Source organism: Panthera tigris, chromosome D2 (genome assembly GCF_018350195.1).
Source record: "Panthera tigris isolate Pti1 chromosome D2, P.tigris_Pti1_mat1.1, whole genome shotgun sequence".
Taxonomy (NCBI): Eukaryota; Metazoa; Chordata; class Mammalia; order Carnivora; family Felidae; genus Panthera; species Panthera tigris.
In genome coordinates this window covers 34,515,480-34,539,644 of record NC_056670.1, presented here as the reverse complement: position 1 = coordinate 34,539,644, position 24,165 = coordinate 34,515,480, and the positions used below count along the sequence as shown (strand labels likewise).

Here is a 24,165-nt window from a genome sequence, read left to right as displayed (position 1 = left end):
ATGTCTGGGCTTCCTCAGAGCAGTTTTATATTGATTGCTTTTTTCCCCTATGTATAGGCAATACTTTCTTCTTTTTTGCATTCATTTGAGTGTGGGGGATGTCACTAGGGCATAGTAAAATGCCACAAAGTGCATCATTATCAAGATGGAGCCATGTAAAAATTAAAAAAAAAAAATTGAGTATAGTTGATGGATGCAGCCATTTTTCTTAAAAAAAAAAAAAAAATACTCCCCAAGTTGCTTCAAGGTTTTTATTACTGTCCAGAATTCTGAAAAAGTTGATTCTCACAAGTTTTGAGAGTTTTTAGTTGCTCTTACAGGCAGAAGGACTTTTGACATTCTTTATTATTTTCACTGATGCCTTTCTTCTAAATCTTTAAAATCTGAGTTATTTTATACTTGCAACACTACTCTTCTAATTAGCTACATTTCAAGTGTTCAATAGCTACATAGGGCTAGTAGCTACCATACTGGACAGTGTCGGTCTATAAGAATATTTTTATTAAAATTATTTAAAAAATATAAATAAGAAACAAGGTCTTTAATCTAACTGCTTTCTCATACCTGGGACAGAATTGATTTCATGGCAAGGTAAGTACTCAATGAACCATAGGTAGCAAATGATAATAACTACCACTTTACTTAATGCAGGTAACATTTGAAGACTTACATATATTAATGTTTTTATTCTTTACAACAACCTAATGGGGGTAGGTATTATTGCGCTTTAAAGATGCAGAAAGCAAAAAATAAAATAAATAAAATAAAATAAAATAAAGATGCAGAAAGCAAACACCAATAAATTAAGCAACTTACCCAGTGTCTCACAGCTAAAAAGTGGCAGAGCCAGGATTCAAACCTTGTAAGTCTGGCTTAAGCCCATGCTGTTAACCACCACTCAATGCTACTTAGCAGGCCTTAAAGAAGGAATTCAGAGAAAAATTATTTTGACCAAAGGAGAACAGGGTGGGGAAGAAACAGCACTATACAGAATATTAGAAACATAAGAAAGTCCAAAACTTGCAAGAAAAGAACCTCACATTCTATTGAGTGCTATATACCTGCACCTAGCACATTACTTGACACTTAAAAAACAGTGAATGTTTGTGGAATGAATGAATGGCTCCTGCATCTTTATACATTGTGCTAGGTCTTTACAAATGTCTCATAAAAAATCATTTTATTACTTTTATTTATTTATTTATTTTGAAGGGGGACAGGGCCAGAGGGATAGGGAGAGAAAGAATCCCAAGCAAGCTCCACGCTCAGTGTGTAGCCTGAAGTGGGACTTGATGTCACGACTGTGAGATCATGACCTGAGCTGAAATCAAGAGTCAGATTTAAAAAAAAAATTTATTAAATTTGTTTTTAATGTTTATTCATTCTTGAGAGATAGAGACAGAGCACAAGCAGGGGAGGGGCAGAGAAAGAGAGGGAGACACAGAATTTGAAATGGGAATGATTAAGAAGTCACATGGGAAATGATCAAGAAGTCACAAAGGATAAAAGCTTACACTATATCACATGATCATGCTTCATTTATGTGCATGTAGATTATGTGGTTGGGTTGGGGAGAGAAGGTGGTTCAGCTGTGGCACCCTGGGTTCCCTTTTCTCTTGACCACTTTGGTAACAGACCTCTAAGAATGAAGAGAAATAGGGAAGAAATGAGGGTACCAGTGTGGACAATGTGATCAGAAGTATAGCCAGATAATATGAACAATTATGGCTGTCCTGGCAGCTAAAATCCTTGGTGACTTTGCCATCCCAAAGTCTCCAACTCACTGCGGGGATCTGGAGAAGTGAGAGAGGCCTTCACTGAGTGAACATTTATTCAGCATCCACTATGTGGCAGTGGATGATCCAACCTTAGAAGTCATATACATCAGTAAACAATTACATGATATGTTATAATTGTATAAGCTACAGTAAGGAAATATGCAATGTACTTTAAGAGAAAAAAAGAATGGAGCAGCAACTAACCTGGGAGGTGTAGAGAAAACTTTTTAAAGGACCTGACTTTTGGACTGGATCTACAACTGAGTTGTTATAGAAGGAAAATAGTAATCCAGATAGAGGCATGAGCATAGGTGTATGTTTGGGCTGGCATGAAGGGGTTATAAGGAGGGATGGCAGTAGGAAGGCTGTTGAAGTGGTTAAGTGGTGGATGGTCAAGGAGTTTAAACAGTAGGAGGAATGAACTGGGCCTGGGTGTTCAAGAGAAGGTGAGTGCTGTTTTGATAATCAGTGTGTCTACAGAACATCCCAAGGGGCTGACCTGTAGGTTTCAAGCCTAAAGCTTGGAGGGGGATCAAGGTTAGAAATAGAGATTTGAGGGGCGCCTGGATGGCTCAGTCAGTTAAGCCTCTGACTTAGGCTCAGGTCATGATCTCACAGTTTGTGAGTTCGAGTCCCGTGTCAGGCTCTGTGCTGACAGCTCAGATCCTGGAGCCTGCTTCGGATTCTGTGTCTCCATCTTTCTCTGCCCCTCCCCTGCTCGTGTTCTGTCTCTCTCTCAAGAATAAACATTGAATAAAAAAATTAAGCAAACGAACAAAAAGAAATAGAGATTTGAGAGTAATTAGGTGATAGATGAAATTGTGGGAGTCAAATTGGTCACCTTGGAGTTTAGAGAATGACAAAAGGCTTGTTGGGGTGGAGGCTTCTTGACACTGAACAGAGATGTCTTCCTAAAGCATAGTAAGAGGCTATAAAGAAGGCAAGATAATGAGGAAAAAGTGGTTGTGTAAAAGCCAAGGAATAAGAAGTTTCAAGAGAGTGTGGCCTCTGAGTCAGGTGCTGAGAAAAGATGAAGTAGATTAAGAAATTAAATTAGCCATTGGATTGGACAATTAGAAATGTTCTGGTGATCAGGAGAAGGGATGCTTCAGAGGAGGCAGAAGCAGAAAGCAATGGGTTCAGGGGTCAGGGTGGGAATATGTCTGGTTGATGTTTGCAAGGATGTTTCATCAAATATCCAATTGTCAGGTGGGCTGGGGGATGAGGAGAGGGTATTCCATATTCAGAAGAGGAGCTTGGTAGCCCCAAGAAACCCTGCAGTAGCCCAACATGGGCTAATTTTGTCATGGAATTCATGTAAAAATTACACTTTGTAGTAAATAATATACAGATGGTCCCCAACTTATCATGGTTTGACTTATGATTTTGACTTTATAATAGTGTGAAAGTGATACACATTCAGTATAAAACTGTACCTCAGATTTTGAATTTTGATCTTTTCCTGGGCTAGTGGTATGTGGTACAATACTCTCTCGTGATGTTGGGCAGAGGCAGCAAGCTGCAGCTCCCAGTCAGCCTCCCGAGCACTAGGGTAAACAATTGAAATATTTACAACCATTCTGGACCCATACAACCATTCTTCACTTTCAGTATTCAATACGTTACAAGAGATATTCAATTCTATTATAAAATATGGTTTGTTAGATGATTTTGTCCAACTGTAGGCTAATGTAAATGTTCTGAGTACATTTAAGGTAAGTTAGGCTAAGGCATGAGGTTCAATAGGTTAAATGTATTAAATGCATTTTTGACTTAAAATATTTTCAACTTACAGTGGGTTTGTTGGAAGATCTCTGTATGATTATGTATTGTATGTATTGTTTTATCTTCTTCATCAGATGCTGCTATTGATCAAGTTTAATAGGTTTTCCTATTTAGATAAAAATATAAAATTTATATTTTCCTCAACATTAGGAAAAATTTCAACCATATAGAAACGTTGAAAAGTATTATATAGCAAACATCCTAGATTCTACAATTAGCATTTTGCCATATTTGCCTTACCACTTATCTATTCATCCCTCTTTCCATTCATCTTATTTTTTGATGCCCTTCACTGTAAGCTGAAGACATCAACACACTTCATCTCTATTGGTATGTATTTCATTAATAGAGTTCATTATTTGCTTAGGGTTCTTTGTGTTGTTAAATAATCATGGAACATAAATAGGACATTCTCTGAGTTTTGACAGATGCATATGCCTGTGTATCCCCTACTATGACATGGATCACACTGTGAGCTTAGAAGTTCCCCTCATCTCCTTTCCTAGTTTCCACTTCTCTCTTCCACAAAGCCAATCTCTGTTTTTTGTTTTCACTATAGGTTGGCTTTGCCTATTCTGGAAATTCATATATATGGAATCTTACAGTTTGTGCTCTTTCATATCTAGCTTCTTTCACTCAGTAAAATGTTTTTGAGATTGATTCCTGTTGTTTCATCAGTAGTTAATGTCTTTCTTTTGCTGAGTATTATTCCATTGTTTGAACATACCAGTTTTTATCTGTTCTCCTGCTGTTGGACAACGATCCTGTTTCCAGTTTTTGGCAACAATGAATAAAAACTGCTATAAATCGTCTAATACAAGTCTTTTTGTGGACATATGCTTTCATTTCTCTTGGGTAAATACCAGGAGTGGGATGGCTGGCTCAAAGAATAGGTGTGTTTAATTTTATAAGAAACTTCCAGGCCCTTTTCCAAAATGGTTCTTCCATTTTACACTTCCACTAGCAATGTTGCTTCACATCCTCCCTGACATTTGGTGTGGTCATTTAAATTTTAGTCATTCTGGTACAGAGCTAACTCATTGAAATTTTAATGTTCATTTCACTCTGAATAATGATGCTGACTACTTTATCATGTGCTTATTGGCCATTCATATATATATATATTTTTGTAAGGTTATCTGCCTTTCCATTGTTGAGTTTTTAATATATTCTAAATACAAGTTTTTATCAAGATACATGTACTGTGAATATTTTATCCTGGCTGGTGGTTTATACATAGTCTTAATGGTGTCTTGATGAAAAAAAGTTCAAAATTTTTTGGGAGTTCAATTTATCAATATTTTTCTTTCACGGTTAGTGCTTTCAAAACCCTAAGAAACTTTCCCTACCCCCAAGCTGTGAGAATATTCTCATATGTCTTCTTCTAAAAGTGTAATAGCTTTGGCTTTTATGTTATGGCTATGATCCATCTCTAACTTCTATGTATGGTGTGAGGTAAGGTTCATTTTTTCTCTTATAGATGTCAAATTGGTATAGCATTGTCTGTTGAAAAGACTTTCCTTTCCCACTGAGTTGCTTTGGTACTTCTGTAAAATATCAAACTACTTCATGTTTAAATTTATTTAATCTTCATGTTTTCCTTTTACCTTCTCTTAACATTCTTTCACTGGAGGTGGTGGTGGTGGATATGTTTTCCTTATTTTACAGTTGAGAAAACCAAGGCTCACAGCCGTTCAAGAACTTGTCCAACAAGACAAAAGCTGGGGACTAGACCATAGAACTACAACTGAATCATAAAAAAAATTGTTTATTTTAAGCCTATTTCATCCCATGAAAATATTATTAAATGGACACTTTCTGAAGGTGATGTAGTGAGAGAAGTGAATCATGAATTTTTTAATATTTTAATACTGGTGGTATTTTTAGACTGCCTGCTAAACACATGCTTCCTTTGTAGGCTTATGTATGTCTAAAGCAATCTCTATATTATGTATCTTTGGTTTGAAAGAGTAAAAAATTATAATAATTGCTTTGCAAAATTTGGTAAGAATAATAACTTTTAGCCAAAGTTGCTTGTTGGTAAGAATAATAGCTTTTAGCCAAAGTTGCTTGAACTTTAAGAATGTATTTCCCTCACCCTGATCTAAAAAAAAAAAAATTTTTTTTTCTCTGATTTTTTCAGAGAAATAAAGCAGTAAAGGTACATATAATGAAGACAGATTTAAAATTATCAACTACTCTTGTAGCTACTCTTATTCTTTTTTTTCTCTTTCTCCTACTCTGTTATATACTTGAGCACCCAGCCTATCTTTAAATGCTTGTACCATCTTCTTTTCCAATCTTATGAAAGCAGTTTTCTGGCAACCTTGATCACTTGCTGAGACTAGGACTACCTCAATTTTCTAGTTCTCCAGATCACCAAGCTTCGTCCCCTCTCCCCCACCAAATAATCAGTCTTCTGTTCCCACCTCACTTGCCCAACTGTGACTCACAAATAAATGGCCTATCTTTTTGGATCACTACTCCGGTAAGAACTGCCTTTCCCCACGTATAGGGAGGCAACTTTATTAAAAACACTGGTCCACAATATAATTATACTTAGAGATGTCACAAGTAAAGTATCTATATCTGGTGAATAACTTCGGATAAGAGGGTCACACAGCTATTTGAAGCCAACCTGGGGCCAGGGCTCATGTCTTCTTGATAACTTCATTATTCTTCTCCCATACTGCATGTCCTCCCCCAAATATCTATTAAACCAAGATACTATAAAGTGAGAGTAGGTTAACTATTCCCCACTCCAAGATGCAAAAACTTAGGTCACAGTGGGGAATGTGTTAACAACCAGTCAGAGATTTCCTGAGACCAAGTCTGTTAGGCTAGCCATTATTTCTCCTTTGCCCTTTATCAAAACAGAGAACTAAAAAAAAAAGTGTCATCAACTCAAGGACAAAATACACATATCCCAATGACTATTTTTTATTATAAGAAAGTTAAGTGCTCTGTGTGCACGTTAAGTGCTACCAAATAGCATACTTTGTAACCTCCTTTAGTGCCTGTCAGAGGCCTAGTTAGTGAGTGGTACCTGATCAATAGTCTTGGGATAAGAAAGTTTCTCATCAAAAAGAGTAGAGAAAGCTTATCAGTGTCCTTCCTAAGAGAAAGACATTCTGTAGTAGTTTTAATATGATAAAGATACCTTAGCACTTAAACTAATTGTTCTTGAGAGACAAAGTTGGAAGATTTACACTTCCTGACTTCAAAACTTACTCAAAGCTCCATAATTGAAACAGTCTGGACTGGCACAAGGATAGACATATGGAACTGAGAGTCCAGAAACAAAACCTTACATTTATGGCCAATTGATTTTTGACTAGTGTGCCTAGCCAGTTCAGTAGTGGAGAAAACAGTCTTTTCAACAAGGTGCTGGGACAATTGAATATTCACATGCAAGAAAATTTAGGCCCTCTACCTTACACATATACAAAAATAAACTCAAAATGGATCAAAGACTTAAATCTAAGAGCAAAAACTATAAAACTTAGACAAAAACACAGGTGTTAGTCTTTGTGATCTTGGATTAGGCAAATGGCTTCTTAGACATGAAACCAAAAGCACAAATGACAAAAGAACAAATAGACAAACTGGACTTCATACAAATTGAAAACATCTGTGCTTCAAAGGACACATCAAGAAAGTAAAAACCCACAAGAATGGAAGAAAATATTTGTAAATCATATATCTGATGAGACACAGCTAGAATAGACAAAGAACTCTTATAATTCAATAATAAAAGTACAAATCACTCAATTAAAAAATGGGCAAGGAATATGAATAGACATTTTTCCACAGAAAAAAATATAAATGGTCAATAAGCATATAAAAGATGCTTAGTATCAGTCATTAGGGAAATGCAAATCAAAACCACAATGAAATATCCCTTCATATTCCATGGTGTGGAGAAACTGAACCCTCAAACCTTGGTGAGAATGTAAAATGGTGCAGTCCCTTTGGAAAAAGTTTGGCAGCGTCTCAAAAAGTTAAACATAGGGTTACCATGTGACCCAACAATTCCACTCCTAGGTACATATCCCAAAGGACCGAAAACACAAAAGACTTGTATATGAATGTTCATAGCAACACTATTCATAATAGCTAAACAGTGCTAATAACCCAATGTCCATCAACTGATGAATGGCTAAACAGAATATGGTATATCTATATAATAAAATATTATTTGGCAAATAAAAAAATAACTGATACATGTTATAAGATGGGTGAACCATGAAAACATGCTAAGTGAAAGAAGCCAGACACAAAAGAACACACATTATACTGACTCCATTTTTATGAATGTCCAGAACAGGCAAATTTTATAGAGCCAGAAAATAGATTAGTAGTTGCCAAGGGATGGGGAGTATGGTGAATCAGGAGATACAGTGTTTCTTTTTGGGATGATAAAAATGGTAATGGTTGTATAATTTTGTGAATACACTAAAATGAAATGAATTGTACATTTTAAAGTGGAAGTTTTATGGTATGTGAATTATATCTCAATTAAAAAAAGAAAAAGACAAGCAAGCATAGCATACTTTAAAGTTTTCCTAAACATAAAACAAACAAAAACTTGAACCCTTTTTTATGGCTTGAATTCAATGTTATCAATATTACCTTTTTCTTCTTCAACAATAATAATCATAATGATAAAAATAGCAGATATTTATTAAGCACTTACTAGGCAGGCAGCAAGCAAGCATTTTATACTTGGTATTTTCTCTCAAATCATCTCAATGATCTTGTACATGGAGTTATTATCCCATTTTATAGAAAGGAAAATGAAGGTAAAAGAGGCTCAGTAATTTGCCCCAGGTTATATAAAGGCAATTAAGTTTGACTCCAGAGGTTCTATTATGCAATTTTGTCTTCCTTAAAACAGTGACTTATTGGTCTCAAGTACTAAGTTATTTTTCAATGTATTATGTTGTTTTTCTTTCTATCACCATCAATGAATTAGATATCATTTCAGGACCCAGTATTAAATAATGATCTTAACCTCCTTATCTTGTTGAGAACAGGGCAAAGACATAAGGAAATTCCTATATGACAAGTTTTTATTTGTATCAAATTACAGAGTACCATAGGTAAATATAAGATTATAATTTGAATACTATAACTTATAATTTGGCAAATTATTTAATTATCCAAAGTTTATTACATGTTTGAGAATGCACTAAAGAGGTTATTTGGCATAACTTGGCAAGATAAATTCTTCTGTACCTTATTTGACCACTTATCATTTATATATGTGGTACACATATATGTATGTATACACATACACACATACATATATACATACACATACTCCTAAATTAAGTATACTCGTATAAAAAGCTAAAGATTGATGTTTTAGAATTAAGTCCTGTTTAAAAATCTATTATATTAAATCACATCTGCATTCAAAGCAGAAATGTAAAAAAACTGATCAATTTGCTAAATACACATGAATTTACAAAGTAATTGAAAATGAAATAAAAATTTCCATTGAAATGTTATATTCCTGTTTAATCAACATTTAAGTGGCACTATCAAACTATGGAAATAGACATTATTTTTTTAGGTTGTTGAGAGAATAAAGATTCTACTGAGAATTACTGTACCCTCCAAATTAAGAATGAATATTATTATAGTAGGAAAAGATGGCAGATAATTTTCTTCTTTATTAATATGGGAATTCTCAGGAAGCAATGAGGGCAGTATCTGTTCCACTGGGCTTGGATTTCCTGCATTTCTATCAGTGGAAATCTGGCTTCTCAGGAAAAGTGCAGCCAGTCCGCCTAATTATGACGCTTGCTGCGTAGTGACCAGCACGGATGCATTCAGTCAGGGGCTTGTCAGAGACCAGCTGAGACAGAAAACCTGGAACACAGACAAAAGGGAAGAACATGAGTATTGTCTAATAGCGTCAGAAATGTCATATTGGGTCAGGCCAAAAAGTGGTCTATGTACCTATCTCTTTCTTCAGTCTTGATAGTAAGTGTTAAACTCCAAGTGTTAGAGTCCATGTGGAAGAATTCTTCCCCCAAACATCACAGGTTTTCCTCAACATTTTTTAAAAAATTTTTTTAACGTTTATTTATTTTTGAGACAGAGAGAGACAGAGCATGAACAGGGGAGGAGCAGACAGAGAGGGAGACACAGAATCCGAAACAGGCTCCAGGCTCTGAGCTGTCAGCACAGAGCCCGACGCGGGGCTCGAACCCACGGACCGTGAGATCATGACCTGAGCCGAAGTCGGACGCTCAACCGACCAAGCCACCCAGGCGCCCCTCCTCAACATTTCTTTTAAAGAGCTCAAGTTGGGACATGACAATTCACCATCAAGTCATTCTAGTCTTTGTAAGCCAAAAGTATAATCACACTTTCCTTTAGTTTTGAGATTAAGAGGTTGTGAGTAAGAAATACCGGCCAAATAATATTATCTTGGGTCTTTACAGCTGAGAAGGTATTAGTTATTCCCTCACTCCATCTCTCTGGATTCCTTCTGTGTTGTTATTCCTAGCATATGCTTTTGCACAAAACTCTATCGTATTGATATCTCTCCAAGTACAAATTTAAGAGTTGAAAAGTTATAAAGGACCTTACATCTCCCTTTTACTCCCAGAAGCAACTGTGAAATAATTTCTATAGTCAAGTGCCATGGACTAGTTGACATTAAAATAAATGTGATAAAGTAGAAAATAGTGTTAAGGACTTCTGTTTCTGACCACAAAGAAATAAAATAAAAGCAACCAGATTTATCCTTTTCCAGAAACTACTAACATTAAAGACAAAGTATATGAAGGAAAGTTTTTCAAATACCGTAAAAGATTCATGAAGGGAGGGAAACAAATGGGGTAAACTATAAAATTGCTCTAGCTTACCACCTAGAGAGAGTTACCAGGCCACAACACAAGAAACAACAACCTAGGGAGAGTTCAACAGTCTCATTGAGTTGACAGGATGGATTTGGGAGTCTAAGTAGGACAAAATTAATAGGCAAACTGATCAGGGAAAAAAAGAGAGAGAAGATGTAAGTTGACATTATTGAGGATAAGAGATGTGATGTCACTATAGAATCTACATACACTAAAAGAATAACAAAGAAACATTAACAACGTTATGCCAATAGATTTGGTAAATTAGATGAACTGGACAAATTTGTGGAAAGACACAAGTTATCAAAGTTCAGGAAGAAATAGATAGCCTGACTAGTCTTGTACTTACTAAACATATTGAATTTATAGTTAAAAAGCTTCCAATAAAGAGAATTCCAGGTCCAGATGTTGTTGCCGGTGAATTCTACCAAATATTTAGGGAATAAAAATAGTATCAATGCTATACAATAACCTCTTTAGAAAACTGAAAATACTTCCCAACTTATTCCTTGAGGCTAGCATCACTCTGATACCAAAAAAAGAAATAAAAAAAAAAAAAAGAAAAAAAAGATGCAAATATTTTAAAGAAAATTTTAGCAAAGCAAATCCAATAGTATATTAAAAAAGATAATAAATTATTATTATCTTAGGAATGCAAGGTTGGTGTAACATTCAAAAATCAATCAATGTAATTTACCATAACTAAGAAAACCATAAGATCATCTAATAGAAGAAGAAAAAGCAGTTGGCAAAATCCAAATACATTCCTAATAACAACTTTCAGCAACCTAGGAATACAAAGGAACTTCCTCAACCTGATAAAGGGCACTTATGAAAAACTTACAGTTAAAATCATTCTTAATGGTGGATGGTGGAATGTTTTCCCCTTAGGATCAAGAACAAGACAAAAATGTTTGCTCTTAAACAGTGTACTGTACTGAACACTTTAGGCAGTACACTAAGGCAAACAAAGGAAATAAATAAAAGTTGGGGCGCCTGGTGGCTCAGTTGGTTAAGTGTTGGACTTTTGATTTTGGCTCAGGTAATGATCTCATGATTTGTGGGATCAAGCTCCGTGTCGGGCTCTGAGTGGGCAGCACGGAGCCAGCTTGGGATTCTCTTTCTCTCTCTGTCCCTCCCTTGCTCTCTCTTTCCAAAATAAATAAACAGACATCTTAGACATTTTATTTTTTTTAATGTTTATTTTTTTTTTGACAGAGAGAGAGATAGAGCATGAGCGGGGGAGAGGCAGAGAGAGAGGGAGACACAGAATCCGAAGCAGGCTCCAGGCTCTGAGCTGTCAGCACAGAGCCTGACATGGGGCTCGAACTCACAGACTGCGAGATCATGACCTGAGCCGAAGTCGGACGCTCAACCAACTGAGCCACCCAGGTGTCCCTAAACAGACATTTTAGAAAAATAAATAAATAAATAAAAGGTATCAAGTGCTTGCTTTGGCAGCACATATACTAAAACTGCAACGATACAGAGAAGCTTAGCATAGCCTCTGAACAAGGACAACAAGCAAATTCGTGAAGTGTTCCATATTAAAAAAAAAAAAAGCATTAAGATGGAAAAAGAAGGGAAGTTGTCTTTGTTTGCAGACGGCATGTTTGTCTATGTCTATGGTTCTCAATGGGGGTAATTTTGCCCCCCACCAGAGGACATTTGGTAAGGTCTGGCAATTTCTGGTTGTCACAGCTAGGGTAGAGGGTGCTGCTGGTATCGAATAAGTAGAAAGAGGGATGCTGTTAAATATCTTACTGCGTCTATAATGCTGAGATTGAGAAATTCCTGGCCTTTGTAGAATATCTTATAGAATCTAGAAAAAAATTACTGGAACTACTAAGTGAGTTTAGTAAGGCTGCAGGGTACAAGATCACTATACAAAAATCAACTGAATTTCCATACTATATACACACCATACTGTGTGTGTATATACAGCAAGATATACCAGCAATGAACAATTAGAAATTGATAGTAAAAAACCCTTTTAACATACTATCAAATATGTGTAATACCTGATCAAAGTGTAAGACCTGCACACTGTAAATGACAAAACAATGCCAAGAAAAAGGAAAGAAACCTACATAAATGGAGAGATATAAAGTGTCTGTAGATCAGAAGATTCAATATTGTTAACAGCTCTAAGAAATTTTTCTATGGATTTAATGTAATACCAATAAAAATTCTAGCAGACCTATCTTTCGTTTTGTTTTTTTTTAAGTTTTTTTTGTTAAGTTTACTTATTTTGAGAGAGAGAGAGAGAGCATGTGGATGTGAGCAGGGGAGGGCAGAGATAGAGGGAGAGAATCCTAAGCAGGCTCCATGCTGTCAGCACAGAACCCAACGTGGGGCTTGATCTCAGGAACTGTGAGACCATGACTTGAACTGAAATCAAGTGTCAGGTGCTTACATGACTGGGCCACCCAGGCGCCCCTCCAGCAGGCCTTTCTTATAGAAACTGTTAGCTGATTCCAATATTTATGTGGAAATGCAAAGGACTAAGATTAGTCAAAACACACCTTTGAAAAACAAGATTCCTTTAGTTACAACTTATCACAGAACTAAAATAATCAAGACACTATGCTATTGGCATAAGGATAAACAAACAGATCAATGCACCTGCACAGAGTCCAGAAATAAACCTACTTCTATATCATCAACTGATTTTTGATGAAACTATCAAAACAATCCAGTGGAGAAAAGATAATCTTTTTTAAACACTTTTTAAACATTAAAAAAAATATATTTATTTATTTTTGACACACACACACACACACACACAGAGAGAGAGAGAGAGAGAGAGAGAGAGAGAGAGATTGAGAGCATGAGTGAGGGAGGTGCAAAGAGAGAAGGGAGACACAGAATCTGAAGCAGACTCTAGGCTCCAAGCTGTCAGCACAGAGCCTGATGCGGAGCTCGAACTCTGGACTGCAAGATCATGACCTGAACCTAAGAAGGGACACTCAACCGACTGAGCCACCCAGGCGCCCCGAAAAGATAATCTTTTAAACAAATGTTCTTAGAACAGCTGGATGGCATATTTGAAAAAACAAACAAACAAACAAACCACTTCAACCCTTACTTAACATCATCTACAAAAATTAATTTGAAATGGGTCACAGATCTAAATGTAAGAGGTAAAACCATTAAATTCTGAGAGGAAAACATAGAAAATCTTAGTGATTTGGAATTTGCCAAAAATCTCTTAAGTAAGACATAAAAAGTACAAAATTTTATAAAGGAAAAAATAACTGCGCTTTGTCAAATTGAACACTTTACACTTCAATAACAAGAAACAACACAATAAAGAATGAGCAAAAGTGTTGAACTAACATTTTAGCAAAGAAGATGAACAAATGCCAAATAATATATTACTGCCAACCTGCTAGAATGGCTAAAATTAAAGACTGACCATAACAAGTGTTATCAATGGTGTGGGTGAATTGGAATCCTCATATACTGATGGTGGGAACATAAAATTATAAGACCACTTTGAAAACCATTTGTCAGTGTCTTAAAAAGTTAAACATACATTTACCATTTGACCTAGTCATTTTATTTCTAAGTATTTAACCCAAGGTCAGTGAAAGCATATATTCACACTAAAGATGTGTAGTGAATGTTCACAAAAGCTTTGTTTGTAATCTCCCCAAACTGGAAATGATCCAGATGTGGATGAGAAGAAGCAGGAAGGCAGGATTACAAAACAGCATGGGGGTAGTGGATATGTCTATAGTGATGGTTTCATGGGTGTATGCCTCTGTTAACATTTGCAAAAATGTACACTTTAAATATGTGCAGTTTACTGTATACCATAGTACAATAAAACTATAAAAGATGAAAAAAAAAAAAAAAGAGAAAGTGTTGTAGTTACAAATAAGATAGGTCAAGAACAGAAGAATCTGGGGCTACTTTCCCTCCAGAGGAAACCTGAACTGTTGTAGCAGACTCAAATACTCAGAAGAATGGATGATAATGAGAAACTGTTCTGTAGCCAGACTTCCAGGCTGTTCCCTAGGCCCTGGCAGCCTGGTGGGGGTGAAGATTAATTGAGAAGCTGTGGTATAAAGACCTGTAGAGAGCATTATAAGAGATTTACGTCCTTTCTTCTCTACCTTTCTGACCACACAAGCTTTTTTCCTGTTAGATGTGGGGAATGCTCTGTATCTAGTAAAATAAGTATTCCCAACCAAATAATAAAGTTAATTTGGTTAATGGAGTGATATATTTTGAAGACATTTGCTTAGAATGTGAAGTCACTCCCTCAAGAGGTTTAGTAAGAGTATTTTATCATTGAGTTTTCAGGTAACAGTCAAAGGTCAATATTAACTTTCCGCCAAGCTGCGAGGCTAAAATGCTCAGCCCACACAGTGAATGGAGCAGACGCCAAATTCAGAGTCAGATCAGCTTACAAATGGAAACACGTCTATTAGAAGCCTTATAAGCAACATCTGTTTTCCTCATTCCTTCTGGTATGATCTTTGTGAGAAAAAGGAAAGCTTATGTTTATGAAATATTTTTGTAAAGCATAAGCACCAGCATCCTCCTTCTAAGAGAATAGCTAGTTGATGACTGAAGTGAAGTACTCTGAAGAGACATTTGCTTTGACAAGTGGAAAGCCAGGATGCAGAAAAAAGCTAAGACCTTTGCCCTGGGTGAATAACAGTTTTCAATAATCTATTTAGAAAAACCAACTGAGGTGAACTACAGATGTTATATAATCAATTATAAGTGGACCCTTCATAAAGTAGCTGATGTGAATCTTTTTTTGTGTGTGTGAATCTTAAAAGTTATGTAGAATGGTTTAAATAAAGAGAACTTTGGTTTTATGAATCATAGGGAATCATTTTATCACATGGATAAATATTCTAAGATAGTTTTTTATTGTGTACAACATACATAACCTAAAATTTAACATTTTAACTATTTTGAAGTGTGCAATTCATGGCATTAAGATTATTTTGCAATGTTGTGTAACTATCACTTCTATCGATTTTCAGAACTTTTTTATCACTTCACCAGAAACTCTATATTCTTTAAACAATAATTCTCTACTTCTGGCCTCTGGCAACTGCTCCCCTACTGTCTGTCTCTATGAATTTGCCTATTTTAGGTACCTCATATGAATAGGATCACACAATATTTGTTCTTTTGTGTCTGGCTTATTTGACTTACTGTAATGTTTCTCAATAGAATTTTTTTTTAAATCAAAATATATTTATTTTTTTAGAAATAGAATTTGGTGATTCAGCACTTACTTATAACACCCAGTGCTCATCCCAACCAGTGTCCTCCTTATTGCCCCTCACCCCGTTAGCCCTTCCCCCCCCAACCCAACACCCCACCAGTAACCCTGTTTGTTCTTTGTATTTAGGAGTCTCTTATGGTTTGTCTTCCTCTGTTTTTACTTTATTTTTGCTTCCCTTGTCTTATGTCCCTCTGTTTTGTATCTTAAAATTTTTTTGCTTTTTTTTCTTTTTAAAAAAATTTTTAATTTAATTTTTTAAAATAATTTACATCCAAATTAGTTAGCATATAGTGCAACAGTGATTTCAGGAGTAGATTTCTTAATGCCCCTTACCCATTTAGCCCATCCCCCCTCCCACACTCCCTCCAGTAACCCTCAGTTTGTTCTCCATATTCAAGAGACTATTATGTTTTGCCCCCCTCCCTGTTTTTATATTATTTTTGTTTCCCTTCCCTTATGTTCATCTGTTTTGTCTCTTAAAGTCCTCATTTGAGTGAAGTCATATGATATTTGTCTTTCTCTGACTAATTTCACTTAGCATAATACCCTCTAGTTCCATCCATGTTGTTGCAAATGGCAAGATTTCATTCTTTTTGATTGACAAGTAATACTCCATTGTATATATATATATACCACAACTTCTTTATCCATTCATCCATTGATGGACATTTGGGCTCTTTCCATACTTTGGCTATTGTGGATAGTGCTGCTATAAACACTGGGGTGCATGTGCCCCTTCGACACAGCATACCTGTATCCCTTGGATAAATGCCTAGTAGTGCAATTGCTGGGTCGTAGGGTAGTTCTATTTTTAGTTTTTTTAAACAATTTTTTAACGTTTATTTATTTTTGAGACAGAGAGAGACAGAGCATGAACAGGGGAGGGTCAGAGAGAGAGGGAGACACAGAATCCGAAGCAGGCTCCAGGCTCTGAGCTGTCAGCACAGAGCCCGACGTGGGGCTCGAACTCACGGACCGTGAGATCATGACCTGAACGGACTGAGCCACGCAGGCGCCCCTATTTTTAGTTTTTTGAGGAACCTCAATACTGTTTTCCAGAGTAGCTGCACCAGCTTGCATTCCCATGTATCTTAAATTTTTTTAATGTTTATTTATTTTTGAGAGAGAGAGAGAAAGAGACAGAGTGCGAGTGGGGGAGGGGCAGAGAGAGAGAGAGAGAGAGGGAGACACAGAAGTTGAAGCAGGCTCCAGGCTCTGAGCTATCAGTGCATAGCCTGACTTGGGGCTTGAACTCGTGAACTGCAAGATCATGACCTGAGCTGAAGTTGGACGCTTAACCAACTGAGCCACTCAAGTGCCCCATGTTTTGTAGCTTAAATTCCACATATGAGTGAAATCATGTATTTGTCTCTCTCTGACTTATTTTGCTTAGCATAATACACTCTAGTTACAACAACGTTGTTGCAAATGGCAAGACTCCATTTCTTTTTCATGGCTGAGTAACATTCCACAGAATATATATACTACATCTTCTTTTTCCATTCATGAGTTGATGGACATTTGGGCTCTTTCCATACTTTGGCTATTGTCGATAGTGCTGCTGCTATAAACATAGAGGTGCATGTGCTCCTTTGAATTAGCATTTTTGTGTCCTTTGGATAAATACCTAGCAGTGCAATTGCTGGGTCATAGTGTAGTTCTATTTTTTTTTTTTTTAATTTTTAATTTTTATTTAATTTTATTTTTTAGTTTACATCCAAGTTAGTATATAGTGCAACAATGATTTCAGGAGTAGATTCCTTAGTGCCCCTTACCCATTCAGCCCATCCCCCCTCCCACACTCCCTCCAGTAACCCTCAGTTTGTTCTCCATATTCAAGAGACTATTATGTTTTGCCCCCCTCCCTGTTTTTATATTATTTTTGTTTCCCTTCCCTTATGTTCATCTGTTTTGTCTCTTAAAGTCCTCATTTGAGTGAAGTCATATGATATTTGTCTTTCTCTGACTAATTTCACTTAGCATAATACCCTCTAGTTCCATCCATGTTGTTGCAAATGGCAAGATTTCATTCTTTTTGATTGCCGAGTAATACTCCATTGTATATATATATCCCAACTTCTTTATCTATTCATCCATCGATGGACATTTGGGCTCTTTCCATACTTTGGCTATTGTGGATAGTGCTGCTATAAACATTGGGGTGCATGTGCCCCTTTGAAACAGTACACCTGTATCCCTTGGATAAATGCCTAGTAGTGCAATTGCTGGGTTGTAGGGTAGTTCTATTCTTAGTTTTTTGAGGAACCTCCATACTGTTTTCCAGAGTGGCTGCACCAGTTTGCATTTCCACTGAATATAATTTTTTAAGTTAGAATTAAAAAAAATTTTTTTTAATGTTTATTTATTATTGACAGACAGAGAGAGACAGAGCATGAGCATGGGAGGGACAGAGAGAGGGGGGAAGACACAGAATCCAAAGCAGGCTCCAGGCTCTGAGCTGTCAGCACAGAGCCTGACGCGGGGCTCGAACTCACAAACCACAACATCGTTACCTGAGCCAAAGTTGGATGCCCAATCAACTGAGCCACCCAGGTGCCCCTAAGTTAGAATTTATTATTTTTTTTGCATTTATTTATTTTGGAGAGACAGAGTGAGACAGAGAGTGAGCAGGGGAGGGGCAGAGAGAGAAGGAGACACAGAATCTGAAGCAGGCTCCAGGCTCTGAGCGGTCAGCACAGAGCCTGATGCAGGGCTCGAACCCACCAACCGTGAGATCATGACTTGAGCCAAAGTCAGATGCTCAACTGACTAAGCCACCCAGGCGCCCCTCTAAGTTAGAATTTTTAATTATTACTTAACCTAAAGTATATTCTGAATAAAAACCTTTATTTGGAAATAATTTCAAATTCACAGAAAAGTTGCAAGAATAAAAATAATGTGAATAGCACCTATATATCCTTTACCCAGATGCACTTAGTGTTAACATTTTGCTCCTTTGTGGATATATACCCTCTCTTTATATAGGTTTTTCCTATATAAACTTTCTCCATTCGAGAGCAAGTTGCATTTATCATGGCTCTTTACCTTTAAATACATCAGTGTTTCTTTCCTGAGAATATGGCTATTCTCATATACAACTACGGTTATCAACTTCAGTAACACAGTTAGAATACTGTTATCTAATCTTACTCTCCATATTCCAGTTTTGTCAAAGACTCAATAATATTCTTTTTTAAAGATTTTTTTTTTATTCTTAAGTAATCTCTACACTCACGGTGGGGACTGAACTCACAATCTTGAAATTAAGAGCAGCATGCTCTACTGCTTAAGTCAGCCAGGTGCCCCCCAATAATGTTCTTCATAGCACTGTACTTCCTTCCAGCATATAATCTAGTATAGGGTTTCTTGTGTTTTTGGTCTTCTTTAATATCAAACATTTCCTCAGTCTTTCTTTGACTTATGAGACAGGGACATTTTTGAAGCATATATTCTCATTTGGGGTTTATCTGATATTTCCTCATGATTTAATTTAGAATATTCATTTCTGGCCAGAATATTACAAAATTATGTTGTGTCCTTCTCAGGGTATTATATTTTGAAGCACATTATGTCCAATTGCTAGTCACTGGTGATGTTAATTTTGATCACCTGGATGTTCATATACTTTCCAATGCTTTGCAATGACAAAGAATGCCACAGTATTTTTTTGTGTAGATATTTTTGTGTTGGTGTAGGGGGGTGTATCTTCAGGATAAATTTCTAGAAGTAGAATTTCTGAGTAGAAGAGTAAATATGGAAGCAGTTTTGTTAGATACAGCCAAATCCTCCATTTTATATTTCCACTAGCAATGTTTAAGAGTGCTTGTTTCCCCACAACCTCACCAACAGAGTGTGCTGTCAAGCTTTTGAATTTTTGCCAGTGGGTTAGAAATGATATCTCAGTGTAATTTTAATTTGCATTTCTCTTATTATGAGTGAGGCTGAACATCCACGTATTTACTTATTCATTTACTTATCTAAAAATATTTATTTTGAGAGTGAGCTCGTGCACACAAGTGGGGAGGGGCAGAGAAAGAATCCCAAACAGGCTCTGCGTCATCAGCACACAGCCCGACATGGGGCTCAAACTCACAAATCGTGACATCATAACCTGAGCCGCAATCAAGAGTTGGATGCTTAAGTGACTGAGCCACCCAAGCACGCCTGAACATCTCTTTACACGTCTAAAGAAAAAATCCCTTTCTCTGAATTGTTTGTTGTTTTCCTATTCTTCTAAAGGACTTTTGGTCTTCTGTTACTTTTAAAAGTTATTTACATTTTGGGGACATTATTCTAATAAAGTATTTTCTTAGGAAGGGAAAAATATCAACAATAACAGTATGCTATTAATATATACAAATACTGTGTCAGCAAGGAAACTAAAATGCTTATTCATATCTTATTCACTGAATGTGGTGAATTTTAGAGTGTGGTTGGCACACACTATAGCAGATAAATATGGCTTGCGGATATATATCAAAAAAGAAGTTTCCTCTCTTTTAGTAAAGACTTTGGGCCTATCAGGAATTCAACAAGAAAATCTTAAATAGCTGACTTGGCATGTATGCTCCACATGAAAAGTCCCCTAGCAGCCCTTTTCCTGGTGCCTTTTTCTGGTTCTTATGGTCCTTATCAGTACGTTATCTTGATAATGAAGGGTAAGGCTCTGTATATATGCCTTCCAACATAGTCAAGAGAACAGAAACAGGAGGTATAACACTGAAGAATAAGAAATATCAACATAGATTTCCAACCAGGAACTCATATGCTGAGCCAGTTGTTCTTGCCTTTCTACTTTGGTTCCTTCTCTCTGGGATCTGTATAACTCCTTTCTAATCCTTTTATGGATTAGAAGGCTTATTCCATGACCTCTGGACTTTTCTGAAATTTGGGTTATTTCGTGGACCTTAGGTCTCCAGCTGTTGAGGCATATGGTAGGTGAAGGTTTCTCACTGACAATGAATTTGGTTCCTAGGGCTAGTGTTGGCTGGCTCTGAATCTTGCAACAATCACAGATCCAGAGCTATCAGAATAAACCTCTGTCCATTAGCAATTAATAATGCTTATTACCTTCTAGTTACTTTCATTTGGATTTTTCTTTTCCTGATGTTAGGGAGAACAATCCATTTTAGCATAAATGAATGTAGTGTCTGAGATGAGACCCACAACATGGGCTTAAACTGTGCAGAGAGGAGGCGCTAAGCTAGTTTCGTCAAAGCACAGAGAGGTGGGATGGCTGGTATGGGCAAAAGGCAATATAATTTCCTACCTTAATTTGTCCATTTCATGTAGTTACTGTAGAAGAGATATAATACCTAGAATTTTCTCAGTGTCTTTACAGAAAAGTGATAAATATTGCCAGTAGGTAAGAAAGCTTTAATCAAGAGACTTAAGAGCTAGGGGTATTTTAGAAAGAAATGAACAAAGTCTGTAAATCATTTTTTTCTTTTTCATATATAGTTCCTTCACCAATAGTTGTCATGGTGGGTAAAACTAAAAGCCCAGTAGACTCCATTATTGTTCATTCAACAATAATGTTGAATTGTGTTCAATGTTGAACAATATTCAATGTTCAACAATGTTCAACAATGTTGAACAATATTGTTCATTCACAACAAAAAGAATGACTTAGCTTTTTCTGGTTGTCATCAAATAAGAAAGCTGTACCACACAGACTTTATGAACTTGGAAGAATTAAAGTTTGTGTTTTTTTTCTTTTGTTTAAGAAAAAAATTTTTTAACGTTTATTTATTTTTAAGAGATAGAGACAGAGCATAAGTGAGGGAGGAAAAGAGAGGAAGACACCGAATCCGAAGCAGGCTCTAGGCTCGGAGGTGTCAGCACAGAGCCCGATGTGGGGCTTGAACCCATGAATTGTGACATCATGACCTGAGCTGAAGTTGGACGCTTAGCTGACTGAGCCACCCAGACGTCCCTGTTGATTGATTACTGATTTAATTTCATTGCTAGTAATCACTCTGTTCAAAATTTCTATTTCTTCCTGATTCAGTTTGGGAAGTTTATATGTTTCTAGGAATTTACCCATTTCTTCTAGGTTGTCCAGTTGGCATATAATTCTTTATAATATTCTTTTAAAATCCTTTGTATTTCTGTGGTGCTGGCTTTGTTTCTCCTTCATTTCTGGTCTTATTTATTTGAGTCCCCTCTCTTTTCTTCTTGATGAGTTTAACTAAAAGCTTATGAATTTTGTTGATCTTTTCAAAGATGGAGCTTCTGATTTCATTGATCTCTTCTATTGTTTTTTAAGTCTCTATTTCACTTATTTCTGCTCTAATCTTTATTATTTCCTTCCTTCTACTGGTTTTGGGCTTTATTTGTTCTTTCTTTTCTAGTTTCTTTAGGTGTAAGGTTAGGTTGTTTACTTGAGATTTTTCTCAGTCCTTGAGGTAGACCTGTATTGTTATAGTCTTCCCTCTTAGAACAGATTTTGCTGCATCCCAAAGATTTTGGACAATTGTGGTTTTGTTTTCATTTGTCTCCATGTATTTTTTCATTTCCTCTTTGATTTCCTGGTTGACCCATTCACTGTTTAGTAGCATGTTATTTAGCCTGTATATATTTGTGCTCTTTATGGATTTTTTCTTATGTTTAATAAAGAAAAGATAAATAAACAGAAAGGAATCCAAACATAATACTAAAAAAAAGGCATCAAACTACAAGGAAGAGAGCAAGAGAAGAAGAAGAGAATAGAGAAGAACTACAAAAAACAATCAGAAAACAAGTATCAAAATGCAATAAGTACATACCTACCAATAATTACTTTAAATGTAAAGGGACTAAAGGCTCCAGTCAAAAGGCATAGGGTGACTGAATGGATAAATAAACAAGACCCATCTATATGCTGCCTAGAAGAGATTTACTTCAAACCTAAAAACACATGCAGATTGGAAGGAAAGGATGGAAAAACAATTACCATGCAAATGGAAGCAAAAAAAAAAAAAAAAAAAAAAAAGCCAGGGTAGCAATGCTTATATTGGACAAAATAGACTTTAAAACAAAGACAGTAACAAGAGACAGAGGAGGACACTACATAATGATAAAGGAAACAATCCAAGAATAAAATATAACAGCTGTAAATACCTATGCACCCAACACGGAAGCATCTATACATAAAGCAACTATTAACAGACACAAAGAGGGGGAAAAAAAAAAACAGATGCAAAGGAAGAAAATGACAATAATACAGTAACAGTAGGAGACGTTAACACTCTACTTACATCAGTGGATAGATCCAGACAAAAACCAACAAGGAAACAGTGGCTTTGAATGGCACATTGGACCAGATGGACCTAATGTATATACAGAATATTTCATCCAAAAACACCAGAATACACATTCTTTTCAAGTGCACATGAAACATTCTCCAGGACAGATCACATGTTTGGGCACAAAACAAGTCTCAATAAATACAAAAAGAATAAAATAATAAAATCTTATCATGTACCTTTTCTGACTATGATGGAAAAATGAACTTTTAATAATTCATCTTTTACAAGTGTTAGCATCTTATATTATTCTCAAATTGCTTCTCCAATGATACTGCATAAGTACATATCAGTGATTATCTCTTTACTTCTTGCACAGTCCCCAAAGACTTTTAATATATAGTAGACCACAATATGTGTATGGAGAGTAAAACATTTTTTTAAAGTTTAATTATCTTGGGGCGCCTGGGTGGCTCAGTCGATTAAGCGTCCGACTTTGGCTCAGGTCATGATCTCGCGGTTTGTGAGTTCGAGCCCTGTGTCAGGCTCTGTGCTGACAGCTTAGAGCCTGGAACCTGCTTCAGATTCTGTGTCTCCCTCTCTCTCTGCCCCTTCCCTGCTCACTCTCTTTTAATAATAAATAAACATTAAAAAAAAAGTTTAGTTATCTTGAGAGAGAGAGAAAGAGAGAGCATGCACATGTGAATGGGAGAAAGGCAGAGACAGAGGGGGAGAGAGAGAGAATCCCACGCAGGCTCTGCATTGTCATCCCTGAGCCTGACATGGGGGCTTGAACCCACAAACCTTGAGATCATGACCTGAGCCAAAATCAAGAGTCGAATACTTAATTGACTGAGCCACCAAGGCACCCTGGAGAGTAAAACATTTTCTTTTTAAGTTTATTTATTTTGAGAGGGGGGTGATGTGAGGGGCAGAGAAAGAAGGAGAGAGAGAATCCCAAGCAGGCTCTGTGCTGAAAGCATAGAGCCTGATGCAGGGCTTGATCTCATGAACTGTGAGATCATGACTTGAGCCGAAATCAAGAGTAAGACACTTAACTGAATGAGTCACGCAGATGCCCCGAGAGTAAAACATTTTAAAGCATTTGTAGAATATATATAATTTTCTTTAAAAATCACATTTTATGCTAAGTTTAAATTCTTATACATTTAGACAGTACTTTGTTTACCTGACAATATATACAAATGTATATGTGTTTGAAGTAGTTTTTAAGCCATGTAATTCAC

General features: G+C 36.3%; 1 protein-coding gene and 1 non-coding gene across 9 annotated transcripts in view; one reads left to right on the top strand and one right to left on the bottom strand.

Moving 5' to 3' along the window:
• Nucleotides 1–9,065: 9,065 nt before the first annotated feature.
• ADK (adenosine kinase) overlaps nt 9,066–24,165 on the bottom strand; it is a 517,527-nt gene continuing 502,427 nt past the window's right edge. For all 8 annotated transcript variants that reach the window (XM_007095644.3, XM_007095645.3, XM_042961034.1 and 5 more), the window contains one exon: nt 9,066–9,440. In XM_007095644.3, the coding sequence (XP_007095706.1) occupies nt 9,316–9,440 (125 nt within the window). In that variant the 3' untranslated portion in view covers nt 9,066–9,315. The remainder of the gene's footprint in view (nt 9,441–24,165) is intronic.
• Nucleotides 11,884–11,990, top strand: LOC122232204. Its single transcript, XR_006209550.1, has one exon. It is a non-coding gene; the product is annotated as a U6 spliceosomal RNA (small nuclear RNA).